This window comes from Schistocerca gregaria, chromosome 1, assembly GCF_023897955.1.
Source record: "Schistocerca gregaria isolate iqSchGreg1 chromosome 1, iqSchGreg1.2, whole genome shotgun sequence".
Classification (NCBI taxonomy): domain Eukaryota; kingdom Metazoa; phylum Arthropoda; class Insecta; order Orthoptera; family Acrididae; genus Schistocerca; species Schistocerca gregaria.
The window spans coordinates 912,539,923-912,563,389 of record NC_064920.1 but is presented as its reverse complement, the minus strand read 5'-3'; the positions used below and the strand labels follow the sequence as shown (position 1 = coordinate 912,563,389).

Here is a 23,467-nt window from a genome sequence, read left to right as displayed (position 1 = left end):
ATTCGTTTCTTTACTGTTGTTGTTGTCTTTATTTTCTATCACGTTTCAGAAGTTTTTATCAAGTTAACTGATGTTCATCCTAGTTCTTTCTAGTGTATTCTTATCTGCAACACTGCTTAGTATTGTACACTATAACGTTCTACGTTTTTATTACTTCACAATCCTGTGTTCAGATTCTTCGTTGAGATTTTATTACTTTGTTTCCTTTTATTTCTTGGCTTTCTTTGACCTACAAAAACTGCTGCGCCCGTCTACAGCTTTGCAGGTTCTCAAAGCTCAGTTATATTAACCGCGCCGAGTTTCTTACGGCATCCATCGCTGAAGATAATATCTAATAACGAATTACTGCAGTGGTTTTTTGCGGTATATAGAGGGAGGGACAGGATTATATACTGGGTGCTGTGGGACACACCTGCTCAGGAAGTGTGCAGTGCCCCACAGGTTGGTAGCTACGGAGAGTGGCGTGGCGTTTAATTCGCTATTATCATGAAAGACCTGTGGCCAGGCGAGGGCCGCGATAACATCGGGCGCCGTTCCTTCAGGCGAACAGCCACTCGCACGAAGGCTTCGGGCTCGCCCCTCGCCCCCTGGGACTACAATAGCAGTTTAAAGAGCCGTTCAGGGGCGCCTCAGTCTACTACCGCGGGGACGCAGTTAGGGAACGTCAGCGGCGCCCTATCTTCGATCGGCGCTCCTGGTGCCGGTGCGGTATCGCCGTAAGTGCCGAATACTGTGTATTCTTCGAATTTTGTAGATTGGACAGTTTTTGGTCATAAAAAACGGATGGAATAAACTGACATTATTTAGCTTCAGCTGCATTAGATCTGCTTTCCCGAGACTTGTTTGTTGCACTCATTTAATTAGACTATACAGCATGATTCAGCTGTTCCTACCGCTGTCGTTTTATGCTATCCGCAATGTTATAGTCGACCTTCATTAATCACGCGCGACATTTCCATACTCTCTCGCACGCTACACGCAAACTTTTAGATCTGCAGAAAAAGAGCCGGACATTTTTGAAGGAAATGTAATGTTAACCTTTATACTTGGTATGTTTTCGCCAGAGGCCGTAGTTTCCGTCTCACTCAATGAAAATGTAAGAAAGGAACATTCAGAACACCCACACGCATTCCCCATGACAGTGGTAGAGGAAGCTTGATCATCCGGTATAATAATATATCTTTACTTTAAGATTCACGTGTAAAAATCATTTATACGCCCACACGCATAAATGCAATTTAGAACGCTGGATAAATTTTTAACTACAGGGTGAAAACTTGAAAAACATCTTAGTGCAAGATTAAAATGACCAGGAAACATATGTGGATGGTCGGCCTATATTGTACGATAACAGTAGCACAAAAAGGATAGAAATGGAAAGTGAATGCTATGAGCCTCTAACGTTGACTGTAAAAAAAAGAAGTGCTCGCTGATAGTGTTTGGAGTCCTTAGTGAGGCCTAGAACATTATGCTGTCGTTCACTGCCACTTGCGTTTCCACCACCACCTGTGTGGCACACTTGCAAGCTGCCAATACGATCTCTGCTGGAGCAGACTACACAACCATTTGAGAGAGGAGCATGGCGTCGACTGAGAGTAAACTGATAGTGACGTCGTCCGTATGAGTGATCGGAATGAAGGACACGGCGACCTAGTACTAGTTTGTCCGTTCTTGCCTCTCTTCCATATTAGGCAGTGTGTAGGATACCTAGTTGGATGTAACAGAGGACTTGATAGCCAGATATTAGCCGGTTAAATGAATCAATAAATTTGAAGAAACAACAAGAAAATATTACATTGACACACATTTCCGGTGGAGCTCACACATTGGCATTATTTTCTCCACATCACTTGAAGCGAATGGATCAGATGAATCTCTAAACAAGGGTTCCATTCCAGTGTACTACTGCGAAATTTTTCTCACCAATTTTCACGTCATCGACGAAATATTAAACTTCAGCTTTTCTTCGTCCCTTATAAAATGTGTTCCAGCAGCAGGGACTACCTTGTAAATTTGATTCCATTGTCATCTACCGATTAAATAACCTAACTATCGCTAAACATTTCTTTATCGTACAGGTTATCTTACGCTTCACACACGTAACACAGGCACACTGCTATCACAATGTTTCATACACCCACGCAATAAGTACAGTGCACACATCTAGAAAGACATTAACTTTACTCTATTATGCGTGTAAACAGTGATACAAACACTCTCTAGCCCCACATAAGTATATTGAGAACTACTATCCTATAAATTGGTGTGAAGTTGCTGCAATCCGAACAAGATCCCAGAAAGTTTCTTTCAGTGTAAAAAAAAAAAAAAAAAAAAAAAAAAAAAAAAAAAAAAACACAGAAGGGCCCCCGCCTTGTCGTAGCGTCTCTGACTAGTAATCAAAACGTCATAAGTTAAACTTCGCATAACTTTGAATAAAAGTCATTAACAACGGCGGCCGAAGACGTCTGGAATAAGAAGTCACCTTCCGTCTGCCAACGAGATTGTCAAACCGGGTGAAGGATAATACAGAGTTTCACTCTCTCACTAACGTTCAACACCAGAAGGATGTGTAAGTCTGTGGAACCACTCCATTGAAGACACCAAAGATGTACGCACTGGACATGATACCTACAATTGAAAATGTGTTATCATACTGTTTCCATTGGCAAAAGATTTTCGATGAATCCCCCTTTCGCAGCTTCGGAAGACGGCTACCAAAATGGAGGACATCATGGTAAAAAGACGGAATAAGCAACGAAAAGGGTAACACTCTACGACTCTGGGCGTGGAATGTCAGAGGTTTGAACGTAATAATTTTAGAAGGGAAATTCTAAGACTCAATATGTATGTTGCGGGGACTAGCGAAGTGAAACGGTAATAGTTCAAGGATTTCTGTCAGACAAATGTAGGTAATGTCAGCAGTAGCAGAAAATAAGATAACAGCCGCAGGATTCGTTATGAATAGGAAGGCAGGGCAGAGAGTAAGTTACTGTGAACCATTCAGTGATAGGGTTGTTCCAATCAGAATCGACAGAGAAAATAGTCAGGTACACATCTCGACTTTCGAAGCAGAAGACGGATAGATAGAGATAAAATATGACGGTATTGAACGGGTAATTCAGTGTGCAGAGAGAGATGAAAATTTAATAATCGTGGGGACTTTGAATGCCGTTGCAGCGGAAGGAATGGAGGAAAGAGTTACAGGAAAATATGAGTTTGTTGGTAGGAATGAGAGAGGAGGTGGGGAAAGTGGGTTTTGCAATAAAATCAGAAAAGAAATGTACGTTGAAAAGATTGGCTCAGCACATTGACAAGTCAAAGCTACCTTCTGTGAAATTAAAAGCAAGGGCAGCAAGATTAACAGTCCAGTGATAATTCCACTGTTAAACGCAGGGGAGAGAGCGGACAGGTGGAAACACTACTTTGATGGCCTCTATGAGGGACAAGACTTCTGCGAAGACGTAATAAAAGAAAAAATGGGAATTGATATTGAAGAAATAGTGGTTCCAGTAAGAGTCAGAATTTAAAAGAGCTTTAGAATACTTGAAAATAAGTAAGTCAGAAGGTGTAAATAACATAGAATCGGAATTTTTTAAATCATTGGAGGAAGTGGCAAACAACCGACTAATGAACTTGATGTGTAGAAGCTATGAAACAGACGACATACTATCAGACATTCAAAGAAATATCATCCCATCAATTCCGAAGATGGCAAAAGCGAGAACTGTCGGACATTCAGGTTAATAGCTCATGCATCCAACTCGCTAACAGAATAATGGAAAAGGAAGTTGATAATCTATTAGATCAAGATTAATTTGGTTTTAAGAAAGGTAAAGGCACCAGGTCTGGCGTTGCGATTCATAACGTAAGCAAAACTGAAGCAAATTCGATACAAAACCAGCAAAAAGCGTTCGACAATCCGAAATCTAAATACTGTGAAAGAGAGGTATAAGCTATAGGGAATGAAGGGTGACACAAATTGTACAAGAACCAGAAGAGAACGACAAGAATATCAGACCAAGGCAGTCGGTAAGACAGTGATGCAATGGCGGAAACAAAGGAAACGTTCAAGAATGAGTTTAAATTTCAGGGTGAAAGGATATGAATGGTAGGATTCGCTGAAGATATTGCTATCCTCAGTGAAGGTGAAGAACAATTACTAGATCTGTTGAAAGGAATGATTAGTCTAATTCAGGGCCGCACAGTGCATAGTACAGAAGACGGCTGCGCTATGTTGACGACGGTGCAGATCCCCCACTCCTCGGCTTTGCACTACAGCGTTGCCTCTCATTTCCTTAGTTTGTGTCTCTCGCGCTGCTTGTGTGGACCTGTTTCAAAGCTTTTGCCCTTTTGTCTTCGTCATTGCCAGATACTAATGTACACTAGGCGGAGAGCTTAGTTTGGTTTGCCGGTACAAAAGAGAATTATATAACAACTGTAATGGTAACAATTTTAAATTTGGTTTGAACAAAAATGCGTCCTCCTATGTGCTCTTCATTTTATTTGCAATTATGCTACTAAGATCTGGAACAAGAGATTGGCTGACAGCAATTCAGAGAGAATTTTTTAAATTACAATTACAAAAACTCGCACGCAACAGAAAAAACCTTTCACATACACAAGTGGAACCAAACATAGAAATAATCTTCGCTGCTTCTCTGTGTAACTTGGGAAATTCTTCCTTCGGCAAATTCTGGTAGAATTGGAGCAAACCTTTTGTATTGTAAAACGCATCCCTTCGGTAAACATCGCTTTGCAAATCAATTAGTTAGAAATGTAAATCTGAAGGTACACTTTCAATATCCATCGAAAAAGATTTCACAAAAACATCGAGAATTGGCTGAAACAATAACAAAGTCAATGTTAATAAATGAAAGTAATGTAAGCCGTTGTTTCGAACTACTAAAATGCGATAGATTTTAATAAACATGTAATGTGTACTATTGGTTTTAATGAAATGTTACACTTGCATATGTAACGCAATCTCCTTTATTTAGCTGTATGTCATATACCGGCACATTACCTGCAATCGATCGTTAAACGCATTTTCAAGGGATTGTAGCACCTCGACGTATTTTTCAAAGCGCACTCCTGCCTGCATAAACGCTTTAAACAAAAACATAGTTTCTTTATAATTAGAGCGATTATTAAAATCAGGCTGCTTTAATATAGGTACAATTTATATCTCTCTTACCTAGTTCAGGAAAGTGTTGCGTATTTTTCTCTGAAAGGTTGTTTTTGAGGAGCTTCAGTTTATACTGGAAAGCGTTTTTTTGCTAATCATACCGTTGATGAGATTGTTTTCTTTTCGGAGTTTCAGACTTAAATCATTTAGGAGAGCCATAATGTCTGCTAAAAATCCTAAATGAGCTACCCGTTCAAGGTCATGAAAAAGTGGCTCCGGACGGCCTTTGCTCTCTAAAAACTAAGCCACAGTGTGGCGTAGTCGAAAAATTAGGGAAATCACTTTCCCTTTCCTCTGGATACTCCTCTTCAAAGGAAATCAAAAATTCTTTTAATTGACGATGAGTGAGTCCATGAGAACGAATGTACTTCACGATACGCACCACTACCGTCATCACATCTTGAAGACCGATAACTTTCGCACAAAGAGCCTGTTGGTGAGCAAAACAATGAACGGAAGGTAAATTTGGTATGTTAAGTTTTTTCCGCAGTAGGCCAATAAACCTTTTTGCTTTACCGCACATTGCTGGTGCCCCGTCTGTGGTTACGGAAAACAGCTTTTCCCAAGGGAGTCCTATTCCTTCAGCTGCCATTTCAACAGCTGCTAAAATATCCGCCCCTGTAACAGTGTCCTTCAACGAAATCATATCCAGGAGCTCTTCCGTTACATGTAGGTCGTCGTCCACGCCACGCAAAAATATTGCTAACTGAGCCGTGTGGTTAATATTCGTGAACTCATCAAGTGCGATGGAGTACGCTAGGAAGTTTTTAATTTTGGCTGCCAGTTGTTAATGCAAATTCTCAGTAATGTAGTTCATTCTCCGATGTATTGTCATTCTGGAAAGTGGTATTCTGCTGTACGCGGGAGCTAATGTAGGATTCATTGTCTCTACTACGTCCAACAATGTTTTTTATTAATGGCCCGTCCATAAATGGCCGCCCAGCTCTTGCTAAACGTAGAACAACTTTGTAACTAGCTCTAAGAGTCCTTTCGCAACACCCCTCATCTTCTTCACCCTAAAGTAGAGAAAAAAAGATATGTTAGAAATAATTTATGCGAAAACGAAAACTAAGGAATCTAAACAAATGTTATTTCGTTTCGCATACCTTTAACCAAAATATACATGGTGAAGTACTTGCAACAAACCTCGTTTGTAGATACAGAATTCTCTTCTGCAAGAGTTTGCAACTTCCGTAATTCTTCCTCTCTGGCATCCCCTGTTATATCACTATTCTGAATGCAATTTGCTGTAGTGCCTTTCAATAGACGATTTTCTGACACACGTCATTAGTGTACCGCAGATTAGACATTTGGCTTTATCGTCACAACGCACATGAAAGTAGGAGAGTTCCCATTGCGGTTTAAATTGACTTTCGGCAATTTTTCCCTTTTTTGGAGCAGATGGCTCCGTTATTCCGGTAATTGTCTTGCGCTTACGTATTCCCATGTTGACTAAGCCGTCTGGCAGCGCATTCGGCAGCGCACAGCGTCGGCCTCACCTATCAAGCCGAGTTGAGGCGAAGTATGCCGAGTTGAACCGATGCACTGTGCATTCACTCGCTGCACCTCGCTTTGCACGCTTGCGGTTTTCCGTGTTTGTGCGGTCCTGATATAGATTGAAAGTAAACTAAAGAAAGACTAAAGTAATAAGAAGTAGCAGAAATGAGGACAGCGAGAAACCTATCAAAGAAGATCAAGTTAAGGGATGCTCCTACCTTGGAAGCAAAATAATAGATGGCGGACGAAGCAAGGATAATGCGAAAAGCGGACTAGCACACGCAGAAGAGTTCTACTAGTATCAAACATAGGTCTTATTTTGAGGAAGAAAAGTTTGAGAATGTTCGTTTGGAGCACCAGCATTGTATGGCAGTGAATCATGGCTGTAAGACAACTGGAACGAAAGAGAATCGAAGCCTTTGAGGTGTTATACTACAGAAGAATGCTGAAAGTTAGGTGGACTGATAAGATACGAATTCAGGAGGTTCTCCTCAGAGCCGGCGGAGAACGGGACCATCTGGAAACGACTGGTAAGAAGTCAGGACAACATGATAGTATATCTGTTACGTCACCACGGAATAACTTCCATGGTACTAGAGGGAGCTGTAGAGAGTAAAAACTGTAGAGAATGACAGAGATTGGTATATATCAAACAAATAACTGAGCACGTAGGGTGCTAGTACTACTCTGAGATGGAAAGGTTGGCTCAAGGGAGGAATTCGTAGCAAAGGCAAATGCCGGAAACGGAGGTTCGCTCGTAAATAATCTCAGTCGACCCACCTTTTGTCACACAACTCGTCTGGTATTTAGTTGAAAAGATCGTGAACTGACAGTACGTCGAATTTCCAGCAGCCCGTTCCTGCTTACTAATGGAGAATGTAACGTAAAAATATTAGATACACTTAGAAATTTATTTTCAGTCCATTTTTAATTTCAAAATAGAAAACATGCAGTCTTATTCAACATTTGGCCATCCTTTAGCTTCTGCTTTAGATTTTCTTGCTGGCACTGTTCCTTTTCCGTCGTGAAATGGGAGCTGATACGTCGCTTCATGAAATACGCTACTATTTTATGTTTCTGTCACCCATTCCAGATTCTGCTCATTAAATGTTATCTTAAAATGCTATTAATTTATGGTCCTTTCTTATGACATTGGTCTAATTTTACTGACAATCGTATTTCACGCCCTTGCCTTCACTCTGGATTCAGAAGGAAGCAATTGTTCTGAATATGTACTTAATCCTATGCTTCCCCATTTCTACAAGCAGTCGAAAACTACTGACTAAGAATTTCACCTATGCGTCTCAAGTCTTTTCCTGAAACAAAACATCACGGTTCACGCTATTACACACAATTTCAATTTTATATTTGTCTTATTGGAAAAAATCAGCTACGTATCACTTTAGTTCTTCAAGCACAATAACAGTTTTCGACAAACAAACAAAATAGTAATTTTAATAGGAACAGATGGCGATATAATGTTGAATTTTCTGTGAAGGGCAACGATGGAAAACTGCTGTGAAACAAAATGATGGCAGTATCTACGCTCTGTCAGACTCTTACATGTCATAGTTTCATTGCCTTTCCCTTCACTATGAAAAGGGAAATATTTAATCCAGGTATATCTGCAACCTTCAAAAATTCCCGCGATAATTCTTGCATGTGTGGCAGCCGATCAGTTCAACGTATTGGATGCCACTCCATAGGAAAACTACTGTTTTCTCACGTCTGCTTTATTTCGTGCCGTGGATGGAAATACTATACTTGCGACGCTCTAGTCAAGTGCTGTATGAGAAATGTTCATCACAGACGCCCCATTATTACTCTAATTTATGGTAATAAAACTGTTAAAGTGGCTTATTAATGCATATTTTCTTTCACTCATTAGCCGATTGGTTTTCTTTGTAGACTTGAATATAAGGGAACAAAGTAATGGTTATGCCTTTGTAAATGATAGCCTGGGAAACGAAGTATGAAAAATACTCCTTGATCATGTTATAATGTTCATCGCAGACAACTTGCAAAGGGATTCCTAGACAAAATAGTTCGCAGAAAGTATTTAACGATTTAGCTGACTTAGAATTTTTGTAAGGTGTCAAGGGCAATTTGTCTCTTATTTATGCTGTTCAGTGAGTCAAACGTGTTGTGAGAACGAGCACTATAAGGAACAAATAATTTTACTACACATACCTTAGAAGAGATTCTGTATGGGCTAAAACCAAGAAACTCCTATTTGCTTGGGTGTGATAACGTGATGACGGACTCATAACGCGGGGTGAAGGTGGCTAGGAGGAAGGGGAAAGAGAAGGTGGACATGGTGGTTGAGGAGATCGACACATCCAGCGGCAGGAGGAGGTCGACAGACCGTGCGAGTGGTGAGAGGACCAAAAGTAGATGGACACAGAGAGAGAGTCGTGTTTGGAGGCTCAATCAATGCAACACGTGTCGGTGAAAGGCAAAAGTCCCAGGTTAGAAGACTTACTTGCCCGCGAAATAAAAAAAAGTCCCAGGTACGATTGCCTGCCCGGCACATAGTTTTAATCAGAGCATATTACGCTACATGGGAAAATTTAGTCTGGAAACAACAACCCCGCCACACCGGTGGTTACTAAGCCATACCTCCGCATTATACTTTCTTCCATCTGTACTAGTACACCAAGGTATGAAGATCTTTTCTCAAGTTACTTCAGAGAGATTGCTCGACATCTAACATCAGGTGCAATTATAACCATTTACAAAACCGCCGAAGGTACGTACTTAATTAAACAGACATCCGACCATGTCTTCTGGATGCTTAACTGTTTTTGTCAAGCACTGAATACACTGAATTTAAATTTTTGTCCGTAAAATTCAAAATATTAGTCCCAGAAATAAATTGAGGCAGTCCCAATGCCACAATCGCTATCAAACTTTTCTGCAGGTTTCTCCTTCATTATCAGACGACTGCTGTCACTGGAAATTCGCTCCCCAAATATCGCAAATTGGGACTTTTTCCTCCCCGGTCCCAGAGTGCTGAGACGTTTATCTGATATGAGCCCCGACTGTTCAATAGGCTGGATCTCAAAAAGCATGCTTTGCTTCTTGGAATACAGAACGAAACACACACACACACACACACACACACACACACACACACACACACACACACACACACAGACTTTCGTCCTTTCTCACTCGTAGCTAATCCACGTCTGCCCGTAGTTCCTATTGTAGTCACAGAGTGTTCGCCGTCCAGGAAATTTCTTTAAATTACTCAGCCAATTCCAGTGACTCAACATAATATTAAGTCCCTGACATTGATACTGTGACTACTGTACACACGTTTCAAAATTATTTTAAATGTTTCAGGTAATATTTCATGTATAGCAAAGTCATTATTCATTAATCACGTTTAGTTTGCAATAATTACGCACTATTTAAACTGATCATACATTACAAAAAATATTGAAAAAATCATGTCTTTATAACGGAAGAAAATAAAATATTTCAAATAGTAACGCTGTGTTATTGTGTAACAAAATTGTGTTGTATTGTCATAAATTATCCCACCGGAAGGTGCCATCAACGTCAAGGAAGACATTATGCTTGGGGAGACGCAAATGATCCGCAATAATGTCGACATATTGCACAGCTGGCATGGTGCTTTCCATTACTGCCACAGGTCCCATGAAATCCCATGTGAATGTCCCGACATAGTATGTCAGTACGTGCTTCAACTTCAGCCCGTGGCGCAGTGCATGATCCGACCAGCTGCTCATCCGGATAATGGGTATCTCGACACAAATACCTATTTGTTCTGACCTGAAACGTGATTCATCTGACAGAGCGAAACGTTTCAATTAACGTAGGCCAAATCTCAATGACCGTGTGTAGACTGCAGTCGTTACTGACCATTTCGTTGGCTCATTGCGGGTCGTCTACTGTAAAGCCCTGTCTCCAACGAAGTGCACTGAACAGTGTGCTCCGAAATGTTTGTGCTTGCACCAGTGTTGCACTCTGTCGTCGGATCAACCATAGATCGACTCCTAACGTGTTTGTAGATGGTTTGATAGAACACACCAGGCTCCGAACCCTATATTCTATAAAGATGCGTCAACGTTCAACTGCATACGGTCTTACTGTCGTTCAACCATATTCGATCACGACAGTAGCACGTGAACAGCCGAACAGCTATGAAGTGTTCGAGATTACCTTTCCCAGAAGGCCGAGCCTAACATTCTATCCTTTGTCAAAATCTTTTTGCTGTGGGTACGCCTTGCTCGTACCTAGTCAGCAATCAACACTACTTCTGTGCGTAGCGGTTAGATAACTCACAGGGGCCAGCCTTCCCGCAGACAGCTGCAACTCGGCGGCGTCCTACCCGGTACCAAACGAACTAACGGACTAATTTCCTCCACGGCCACCTGCTGCGAGATATGCCTATGGTATCCTCGACCCGGACCGTAGTTATGACGGTACTCGATCCATGGGGAGGAGTTCGAGTGGGCTTCGTGGGCCAGGCTCCGAATGAAGTCGCGATCCATCAGTGAGCCACTCACTTCGGAGCTGCCGCAATGGCGACGCCGTCTTTCATGTCAGTGATCAGGCAGTGGACTTATAAGATTTACTTTTTTTCCAGCCCAGACTTGGCTGTGGTTCTTCATACTTTAACTTTGAAAATGTACTGTTTTTTCTGAGACTTCAGCTCGCACTGTGCCCAAGTGTACAAGAGTCTAACCTCGAATTGTCCCTTCAGAACTTGAACTTCGCCTAGCGTAGTGCATCGCCTGTTTACTTGTTAGCGATATTTTTTAGCAATGCTTGTTTTCTTCCTAAAGACCTTCAGCCTTCAGACTGTATCCACAAACTAATATTTACGGTTATAGAGCAAGGTACAAGCATACGGATTAGGTTCCCAGGTGAGTAAGTGGCTCGAAGAACTCTTTAGCAACAGAACCCAGAATGTTGTCCTCGACGGAGAGTATTCATCAGAGACAAAGGTATTGTCAGGAGTGTCCGTGAAAGTGTGACAGGACCGTTATTGTTTCCGCTATATATATTGTAAATGATATGGCGGACATGGTAAGCAGCAGTCCGCAGTTGTTTGCTGACAATACCGTGGTGTATGGGAAAATGTCGTTGTTGAGTGACTGTAGGAGGATATGACCTAAACAAACTTTCTAGTGGTTGTCATGAATGGCAGTAGCTGTAAACGTATAAAAATGTAAGTTAATGCAGATGTGTAGGAAAAAGAAACCCATAATGTTCGAACGTAGTATCACTACTGTAACGTTTGACACTATCACGGCGGTTAAATATCTATGTTTAACTTCGATAAGAAGTGAGAAATGCAATAAGTATGTAGTACGAAATACGAGTCGTCGAATTCCGTTTATTAGGAATAATTTTTGGAAAGCATGGTTCATTTTTGAAGGAGATTACATATAGGGCGACCCATTCTTAACCACTGTTCGAGTGTTGGGGATCCGCACCAAGTCTGATTACAAGAACACGCCGAAACAAATCAGAGGCGGGATCTTAGATTTCTTACCGATAAATTCGAACAACATGCAAGTATGACGGAGGTGTTTCGGTAGAGCAAGTGGGAAACCCTGGGGGCAGGCGACGCTCTTATCGATGAGCATCATTAAGAATACTTAGAGAACCAACATTTGAGGCTGACTGCAGAACGATTCTGCTACCGACAACGTACATTTCTCTTCAGGGCTGTGAAGATCAAATCAGAGAAATTAGTGCTCGTACGTAGGCATATAGACAATCGTTTTTCCGTCAGACTTTTTGCGAGTGACATGGAAATGGAAACTAGTAGTTCTGGTACACCATGCACTATATAGTGGCTTGCTGAGTATGTAAGTACATGTAGATGCAGACATTTATTCGTTCTTGCATTAAGTGACATCGTTCAGACCATTCGCCTCCATAATAATATTAATGTTAGTTCATTACCTGAAAAGAGACTTTCCTTTCAGAAAGTAATTGTTTTTGTCAATTGATTGATTTTTATTTTGTACTAAAACATACGTCAGAGAAGACATATTCTCTCTTACTAAATAAATACTGTTCTACCAAATCTACGTGAACATGCCTTGACCGATACATGTTTATGCAGTTTATATCCTTATTTGCCTCCCTGTCGGCCCTACGAAGATTCCCCATTCTGTTCTCCATTTATGTTCTTCACTTGCCGCGTCACGTGATCGCAACGGCGCCTAGCGGCATTCGATCTCGCGGTGGCCAGTAGTGATAATGTTTTGGTTTATCAGTGTATGTTGCGCCCCAACTATTACGGAAGTCTGAAGTGAACGTATCCTCAGTCCATGGACAACAGATTGTGTATGTCGTGACCGTCGGTTTTATGCGGTCAGACACCATGTGAATATTTACTTTCTGGGAGTTGGCGGTTACAAAGCAATTGTAATCGAGAAAGAAGACGGAAGCGACTAGATACAAAGTGAGACAGAGCATTGTTAAGACATTGGACTCGCATTCCGAAAGACGGCGACTGAATTTTTTCGTCTGATCATCTAGACTTAGCTTTTCCGTACTTTCCCTAAATAGCATAAGTAAAATGTGGCTTCTTCGGAAAGGACAAGGCCGATTTTCTTCCATACGCTTCTCTAACGACGCCATCGTAGACGGATCTTTAAATACCCTCCCGCTAATAACCAAATGTTATTTCTGGTGCGTGGTGGATGGTGCCCAAATTGTAAGACAAATCTCAGATTCTGCTGAATTTATCCATGAGAGTCTCATAAAATATACTGCAGGCCTTTAAAACTCATCTTATTCCTTTTGAAACATTTAATGTAACAGAGAGCCATTTTTCTAATCCATTAATTTTCACTGTTACTCAGGCTTACACTATATGCAGATGAAATTGTGGGGGATTACCAAGCTGGATTTCGGAGGAACAGATCAACTATAGACCAAAATATTCACCCTGCGTCATATGCGGAAAAAAAATGAGAATACAATAAACCAGTTCATAACCTTTTCATAGATTTTACAAAAGCATATGATTCAGTACTGCAATCAAACTTGTACAGAATTCATTTGGAACTTGGAATACCAAAGAAGTATGTTAGACTTGTAGAACCGATTTGAAAAACACAAAAGTTAGAGTACGCGTGGGGAATTCGGAGTCAGAAGATTTGTAATAAACAACGGACTTAAGCAGGCAGATGCCCTCTCTCCGCTACTTTTTAATTTAGTCCTAGAATATATTGTACGAATAGCAGCAGATCATTCAGAGGGTGTGGAGTTAAATGGAAATACTAAGATATTATGGTATGCAGATGATCTAAACATCATTAGCGATAGGAAAGAATCTGTAACAGCAAGGCTAGTGAAGATGTAGGTCTAAGGATAAGTGAAGACAAAACTAAATACCTCGTTACTACTAGAATGCCAACTGCAGTAGATCTGGAAATGTTAAGAGTTCGAGACATGCAGTCTGAAAAAGTGAGCACATTTAAGTTTCTAGGCGTGAACATCTCTTCGAGAAATGAAATTGAATCCGAACTGAAGAAGAAATTACGGGCGGGAAATGCGTGCTACTTCTCTCTAAATCGATTACTTTCATCGCGGATATTGTCTAGGAATTTAAAGATTAGAATATACTAAACTATTATTCTACCAGTTATGCTGTATGGGTGTGAGACTTGGTCTCTCATTGGGAAAAATGAGAGGGCGTTTGAAAACAAAATTTGATGCATAACGAAGAGGTTCACGAACTCTATTCAAGCCCTGACGTAATCACTATTACTGAATCATGAAGGCTGCGATGGGCGGGTCACGTAGCTCGAATGGATGAGGGCAGGGCAGCGCGCAGAGTACTGGTAGGAGACCTAGAGGGAAAACCTCCTGTGGGGAGACCGAGGCGTAGATGGGAGGACAATGTGACCTGAGGAGCCTAGGTATTGAAGGTGAATGGAGGGAAATAGCCCAAGACAGGGACAGATGGCGAAAATACGTTGCTGCGGTAATTGACTCTCAAGGTTGGTATGACCAGTGAGTAAGTAAGTAAGTATTAATTTTCACAGAGATTTTCTACAGGTCAATAAGAATTTGTAAGTTTTGTTACCTTTTTCGCCATAGTTTCTGGGAAAAACAGATGATATTAGATGTTAACTATATTTGAAGGGCTAATATAAGGACATCGTGTGGACTGCAGTACTAAAAGGCTACTTTTCGATCAGCGTTTCGTATTTGAGATTAAAACTTTTCTCATTGTACGAAATATCGAAGGGGATGAAAATTAATGTATACGCTGAAGAGCTTTTCCCTACTTGCCCAACGCAGTGTACCCACAGTGACTGAAATATTCGTTCATTCTAAAGCCACCACATATTACAACGCCTAATACGGTAAAGGAAAACCGTTGGCATTGAATATGGCTTCCAGTCCTCTGGGAATGGATAAATAGAGGTACCATATGGTTTCAAGGTAATAGCACACCACTCTTCCTTCAGAATTCTGGTAAGTTCAGGTAACGGAGAACGGAAGTGGATAGCGATCACGCCTCCGCCTCTCCACAGTATACCACAGAGGCTCAATAATATTGAGATCTGGTAACTGTGGTGACCAGGGAAGATAAGACACTTCAATTTAGTGCCCACAAAACCAGTCCTGGAGGATGCGAACTGTGTGGACAGGGTCCCTGTTCTTCTCGGCACGACGCGTCACAATTCGGGAATGACAGTCGAACTGTAGGATGTACCTGTTGAAACGAAATGGTCACGTAACCCTTGGCAGTAAGATGACCTTTCAGAGTACTCATAGTGTGGTATTACCCATACGGCATTACTGCAACGGAACTGCAAGGTTCTGTAAAACGTCGACAGCGGTCACGCAGTATCTGGTGGAACCAATGGTGTGCGCCCACTGAGCCACACCTCCAGCAAGACGGTACCACGATGGCGTCTGGCAACCCAATACAGGGCAACCGGCGGCAGACACTCGTCCCATTAGCTCCTGGAGCCACTACAGTAACTTCGTTCGTGCTTACTTCAGGGAGCCACATCGTTGAGCTGGACTATTTCTTATTGCATCTTATGTATTGAGTGTTCGTACATTTGGAGAAATACAAGTTAAGGAAACTTTATGTTTGCTCTGGTACTTGTTCATGCTCTGTTACTTATTCACTAATCATTTCTGCTCCTATCCAGCTTTTCTATGACGACAATTGCCAAACCAGTCTGTAGCCCATCTATCCACTACGTATTGTACAAAGTAGTTCACTACACATAGGATCCATGGGATAACACTGTACGGCGGCCCTGATCGTCACTGAAATCCTGCCACATTTCACTCTTCGGACGTAAACTCGCCCAGAAGTTAGAAACAGTGTGCAACAAGACTCATCCGACCTAATGAGATTTTACCATTGTTTCGTAGTGCACGTTTCATACCTTCGGCATTACATTCTCCTGATACGGGAATTCCCATCAATGATGACTGTAAAAAAATGTTCAACTGTGTGTGAAATCTTATGGGACATAACTGCTAAGGTCATCAGTCCCTAAGCTTACACACTACCTAACCTAAATTATCCTATGGACAAACACACACACCCATGCCCGAGGGAGGACTCGAACCTCCGCCGGGACCAGCCGCACAGTCCATGACTGCAGCGCCCTAGACCGCTCGGCTAATCCCTGACGGCGACGACTGTATTTCGAATTCCATCTCCCCCAGTAATTCCCTGCTTACGGAGCTACCTTCTTGTAGTTTTGGTTCTAACAGAATTCGGGAGTCCGACATTCATTTCTGCGATGACTATTTCAACTGTCTTCGCTTATTTTTCGACACCATCCCGTTAAACGATCAGCTTTAACGATCATCCAACACATACTTCTGTTTGTGTTGTGACTTAGCAGTTGGTACTTTTTTCCACTTTCCTTGTATGTGGTATAAATCTTCCACACGGTGCCACTTCAAACATCAAATACTTCAGTTACCTGTGTTAACGGAAGCACCCACAATACGACCACAAGCAATTTGCCCACGTTCGTATTGACTTTGCTCCGATATAATACACTGACAACTTTACAGAACACTCTTCTGGTCACGATTGGCACTTGCAACGTATCAATGACATTGCACAGATGTCGTTCGTGTTCGAATACAACAGCCCATCTGCAGGATTGTCTAGCATCTGCAATTAATTTCAAACGTGTATTTCTCGCGATGTTTCCATATTTTTGTCCAGTCACTCCACCCATGTTACTTTGTTTTCAAGCCACCTTGTGGTATAAATTCACACCATAGGAGAAGAAGCATGTTCATGCTCTGCAGGCAGTACTGAAACTGAAACGGGAATACAAACGCGTAACGTTTGCAAGTGACGACATGCCCAACATAGTCGTGGAACCGGGCGGGATGGGGGGGGGGGGGGGGGGGTTGGGACACAACGTAAGTAGCAGTGTACTCTCTGTACTGGGTGCTCGTGGAGAGAAAAGAATGAGACGATTCAGACAGTGGAGTCGGTCGAATTCGCGAGGACAGCACTTCAAATCTTCGCACAACGAGACTTTGGTTTCCAGTGGTTTCTGTAAGTCGCTTAAGAGAAATTGCCGGATGGTCCCTTTGAAATGGACATGACCAATTTCCCTACCTATCCTTCGTCAAAGGCAGCATTGGCTCAGGTTCCAGCTATCTCGTTGTCGATGAGATGTTAAGCCCTAATCCTCATTCCTTTTCCTGAAGGGGAACCGGTAGGCCTTTCGATTTGATTCATCCTTTCCTCGTGCTCCGTAGATTCGAGCAGTGAAGGGTTGCGTTGGTATTACGGGAGGCAGGGCTAGGTGGGAAAGGGGGCGGGTGCGGGAGCGAGGAGGCGGCAGCCGGCGGCGCCACTCACCGCCGTAGACGACGCACGTGACCTCGGGAGTGGCCCCCTCCGGGTAAGGGCCGATGACGTCACGCGCTGGCGTGCCGCGCTCTTCCACGATGGTCACGTTGCTCGGCGGCACTGAAACACACGAGAGCTGACGTCAGAGACACGCCAGCTGCCTTACTATTACACACACACACATTGTTTAGAATTCTAAGTAATCACATCTACATAGTGCTCAAATTTTTTTAAAAAAAGTGCATTGTAAGACTGAATATACGTTATTTAGTATTTAGGCATGTTGTACTTCTCCAAAAAGAAGAGCCGACAAATAGGTCCTCAGCTGCACAGCAGTATTCAGTAGCACTCGAACAACATGAAGCATTACAACAACTTTTATGAAAACAGTCTTAAGTTCCACAGGAAGAACATTTATTTGTTGATGACAAGCTTCCGACTGGTTGTCCATTATCAAATCTGCCGGAAACGTAAATCTTGCGTTGCACCAGTCACACAAGCGGAAAATTAACTATGAAATCAGTAAGTGTGACTCTAGAAAATATGGCCTCCACAGTGCTCCTCGCTATCAGAGAGAACAGTTAGCGATGAGCACATGTGGAGGCCACATTATCTATTATCATACAATTGATTTAACAGCCAGTTTTTCATTTATATGACTGGTGTAACGAAGACTTACATTTATGGCTGATTTGATAATGGACAAGCAGTCCAGAAACTGACACCAATCAATAAATGTTTATGTGTGCACCTTCAACCGGTTGCCATGATGGTTAGGCCTTGTGTAAAAGGAAGGATCAACGACGTTCCAATATTTACAGCGGTTATAGGAAATGTCAAGAGCATCCACTGCAGGACTGGCCCAGCAAAGGAATCCTCAAAGACTGTTTCATATTTGAGTTCGAAACATATACAACTTAACACTCCACAGAGGGGCAACTCCTTCGAATCCTTCACAGGTGCCAGAGAGCTAGATGAAGGAATCAAATTACTTAAAAACATCAAAACTTAAACAACGGTAACTACATAACAGCCAAATTCGGTAATCGTGAAGGCTAAGAGAATGTTATTTCCTCTTTCTCCTCCTCCTCGTCATCGTTAATATTTCCAGCACTCTGTTTGGCAGTGTGCAAGATTCCTTGAGCAATTACTGCTCATTTCAGTCAATGTAATCACTTGTTACGCTTTAGTAGACCGTATCTTTTAGTTTAGCCATAGAAATAACCGGCAGCCACAATGTGGCAGTCACAAACAGGACGGAATCTTCACCAAGCTTTCCATTTGGAAGTAAGTTTTCGAATCAACTTTCCCACTGGTCAGAAGTAGACCTTCTATACTAAACTCAGTAATGACATTTCTAATCTTCTGACTACAGGAAACAGAAGTGTCTGGTGATGTGTTGTCTCTATCAGCTTCAAGTAGTTGCTACAAACAATAGCTGTAGAGGCCGTTGGTGACATAACAGATGCGTGCACGAAAAGTACACTAGTAAATAGTTATTACTTTTTGGAAGTGCGCAGGTTGCTATGACGGTACGCCATTACAACAGCTCGACGACCATAAATATCATACTTGGTCCCAAATCGCCCTCAGAAATGACGACATTGCAAAAAGCAAAGTCGGTAAGAGACTGCATTACGTCTAAGTAAGATATCATGTTCTGGAAATGTGTAGATCGCCTTTTGCACAAATTCCATAGTTAAGTGCCCATCAGAGAGCGACTCTTGAGTTAAAAATGTTTTCTTCTCCTATATGGAAAACTAAAATTATCTTGTTGAGGATCATTACAAATATTTACTGATGCGTAACCGTTTTAAACAAACTTTCATCTAAAATACATAGTCAAATAGAAATCAGTGATTAACATATTCTCCACCCTGTTCTAGCTGAACAATATGCGCACGTATAATGCTTCATCTATATGCACCATTCCACTACGATCACCATCTTTATTACAAAGAATACCGAAGCAAAACGTTCCTACTGCGACTGAAGTGTTCCTGATTGATACAGTTTAAAAGTTATTTTATAGCTACTATTTTATGTATCTTCAAATTCCTTTCTATTCAACTAAATGATGTCCCCAATGTTTACGGCGCATTATCTGTCCTCAGCATTTCACAAATCGCTTGTTTTCAGAGCTACTTCAGTCTAGAAAAGATAGTAAAATTTTATCTAGTAGAAATCCTCTTCTATGGTGTCCGTAAGAGAGAGTATTTATTTGTGGCCGCCTATTTGCTCTATGCAGGGAAGGGAGCTAAGACAGGCCAGAATGAATAAACATATCGTGGTGAGGTTTTCGCCAAGCTATAGTGGGAAATATGGCAAACTTCCTGACGCTCACAAAAACGTTTGTCATTTATAGACACCGAATTACGACACTGACTTTGTTTCTTCCTAATGAAACCGTACATTATTTTCTGTCGCATCTGAAGGAAGCTTTTAAGACAAGTCAACGACATAATATGTACGGTACTCGATCAAATATTATCAAGATGACAACGTCGCAAATCACTGTCCTGCCGTCAGTACAAGAACTTCCACAAACGTCTGACCTATTGCACCAACACGGAATTCAGACACGGTTCGTGTGTTTATCATCACAGCTGGCATACCAAATACGCGAAATGTTGACATTGAGAAGTGCTACACTCCAAACGTGATTTTGGAGAAACAATACTGCACGTTGTATTTCATCTAGAGTTAACGGCGGGACAGACCCGTGTTATAAGGTATTTCATGTATACGGATGAAGTCGATTTTACCTAATAGAATTCTTATTTTAATTTTTGCAACAGATAAAAGTATAAAAATAAATAAGTTTAGTGCAGACCATTTAACGTTTTCTGAATGACCTTTCCAGTGCTCCCGAAATGATATTCAAATAGGGACTGTCGTTACATGTGCGGAAAGAGAGCCACATCCGTCATTTTGATTCTACATTGATTAGTGGTATGTCTTCCAATACCTGCAGCTGCTGCATGTGTTATGAACTAGAGATAATTCAGTGTATATAGATTCTTGTCACTGAAACAAGGACCAATGATGCGAGTGTTGAAAAATACACACCAAAAGTTGACACACTAACTGCATTGTTTTACCCGCTTCTTCGAGTGAGAGTAGGTTTTGAACCGAAGAATAATGCATGTTGTGGAAGGTGGGTTTCGTTGGGTTGTTTGGGGAAGGAGACCAGGCAGCGAGGTCATCGGTCTCATCGGATTAGGGTAGGACGGGGAACCTTCAAAGGAACCTTTCAAAGGACCCATCCTGGCATTTGCCTGGATTTAGGGAAATCTCGGGAAACCTATATCAGGATGGCCGGACGCAGGATTGAACCGTCGTCGTTCCGAATGCGAATCCAGTGTGCTAGCCACTGCGCCACCTCGCTCGGTGTGAAAGTTGCCGGGATGGTATGTAAACTATGCTTCTACTTTAAACAAAATTTTGCACTGATATGCCACGTCACTGTCGCAGCTAACATTCGGAGAACAGCAGTCAATTTTTAAAAATCATTGCCATGAGACTGTTGATGCAGCCAAAATTGGACAGAGTGAAATGCAATGGGATGTATAGTTCGGAGAAAACTCGTCTATTTATTCCCCTCGTCCTAGATGCCGCTTAGTAACATTTGCATCGTGTGTTACTGCTGGTAAAATGTTAGTTTCGTTTCTGCTCTACTTCTTTTTCCTTGGCGTGTTTTACTATCCACACTTGCAGATTCAAGAACTTTTGTATAATGTATGAAGGCCCCGTCGCGAGGTGATATGAATCAATAAAATCTTCTCGGGCTTCCAGCCGCGTCAGATGCTTAAAATCCCACGAGCTTTCTACCGATCTCTCCTCGATCTTTCTCAAGCGGTAAACGCCTGGCGTGTCGCCTGGCATCGCCGTTATATAGTCGTGCAGCTGGCTGCCGCGGCACTTGTGCTCTCTTCCTTGCCAAATCCGATAATGTTTTCGTCCCGCGTCGGTCGCGCCCGCCTGAGCCTCGCGATGGACAGGTTGCAGGCTGTACTGAGCTACGAACCGAAGTCCTTGATGATGGTGTTCTCAGATGTATTCACTTTCATAGCTTATTTTATAGCATTATCCCAAAATCTCTTCGTCTTATCTCTTCGTCTTCGTATTGACAAATGATTCATCGTTTCCTCCCACAGCTGGTTTTTTAGGACAGCATAGGCATAACCACCTCTAATGCTCCGTCTGGTGTTGCTCCACAGTTGGTAGTGTTTGGCCGACGTCATAGCAGTCACAGTGTCAAGAATCTTGTACACTTCAGCCGTTCTAAACCCTAAATCCTTCTTCACAGGCCTCATGAGCTACTGTATTTCTTGTTGGGTGCCTAAACATTGATGAAATGTTGTCTGTCTTCAGGAGTCGGCTCATTCTTCCTGACACTGTACCACAGAACGGCAAAAACGCATGTTTCTTCCTCTATTCTTCGGTGTGTTCCTGCTGCGCTTCTCACGAGAAACGGCGTGTAATATGTGGCGGTGATTGTAGCCATTTTTTCGGGAGACTTTTCGGAGGTGACTTAACTCTAATGTCAGATTTTCAATGTCTCAGACGACTGTAGCACGATGGACGAGAGCGCTCAGAACGCCACGTTTTTGTGTCGCATGGTGATTGCTGGGGGCCTGCACATACCGATCCATGTGTGCAGGTTTTTTGTAGACGTTGTGGTAGAAGTGACCATTGGTTTCAAGGCGAACGAAGACTTCAAGGAAGGACAATGCGCCAACTATCTCCATTCCCATGGTAAACCTAATGTTCAAATCGTTCAAATGGCTCTGAGTACTATGGGATTTATCATCTGAGGTCATCAGTCCCCTAGAACGTAGAACTACTTAAACCTAACTAACCTAAGGACATCACACACATCCATGTCCGACGCAGGGTTCGAACCTGCGACCGAACTGGTGGCGCGGTTCCAGACTGAAGCGCCTAGAACCGCTCGGCCACATCGGCCGGCAAACCCAATGTGGTCGACAATGCTGTTCAGGTATTGTAGTATTTCTCCCCGTGTTTCGTGCCCATGAGGCCAGATGATTAAACTGTCGTAGACGTAAAGATAAAATCAGCTTGGCTTAGCTCCAGCAGATTCCTAAGTGATTTCTTCAAATTTCTCCATAAAAAGTTTGGTTATGGATAGAGCTAACGAACTTCCCATCGCCGCGCCGTCCAGCTGGTCTAAACGTCGCCCGTCATATAGGAAATACGATCTCAAGGTGTATTTAAACAGTTCCATAGTTTTACTGTAAAATAACTGAGAGAGGAGATCTATACAATTTTGACAGGGACAAAAGTAATTAGGGATACCACATCAAAACTGTCCATTATATCACCTTTCCCAAGATGTAGATAAAATCGGCTGGTAAAATTGTCGGTATCCTTGATGTGATGCACACAGCGACCCACATGCGATGTAAGAAGGTTGCCCAGCTGTTTTCCCAGTTTATAAGTTGGTGATAGAATGGTGTTACAGTGGGGCGAAGATCTTTGGTAGTGCATACGGCATAAGAGGTCCTTGTGCCTGAAAGACGAGATTCTTAATAACTGTCTTTTCCAATTATTACTGCTTTAGGAGCTCTGATGTCTACCTCACCATTCATGACGTCGGGTCCCATGCCAGTTTCCAGTAGGTATCATCCTGGAGAAGCGACTGAATTTTAGCGTCCTAGTCGCTCTACTCAGAATGGCGGATGCATTGTATTCGTCAGCTGGCAAAACCACGAGAAGGGGTCGTTGCAGAGTGCACAAGACTGTTGAGTTCAACCCTAGTCAAGTTAGACGGTGGTAGATTTTGAGATAATCCAGCATGTTTCGCAACGAGTTTCGTGTGCAGTCTAATTAGGGATTTTGTGATCTGCTTCTACAGAGCCACTTGTAAGATCGCAGATAGGGATAGTCCGAGGCACTAGAGCGAAGTTAGG

General features: G+C 42.2%; 1 protein-coding gene across 1 annotated transcript in view; it reads right to left on the bottom strand.

Moving 5' to 3' along the window:
* Positions 1-23,467, bottom strand: part of LOC126275143 (nephrin-like) — a 686,204-nt gene that overhangs the window by 370,096 nt on the left and 292,641 nt on the right. Inside the window, exon 4 of the mRNA XM_049977173.1 lies at positions 17,544-17,654. Within this exon, the coding sequence (XP_049833130.1) occupies positions 17,544-17,654 (111 nt within the window). The remainder of the gene's footprint in view (positions 1-17,543; positions 17,655-23,467) is intronic.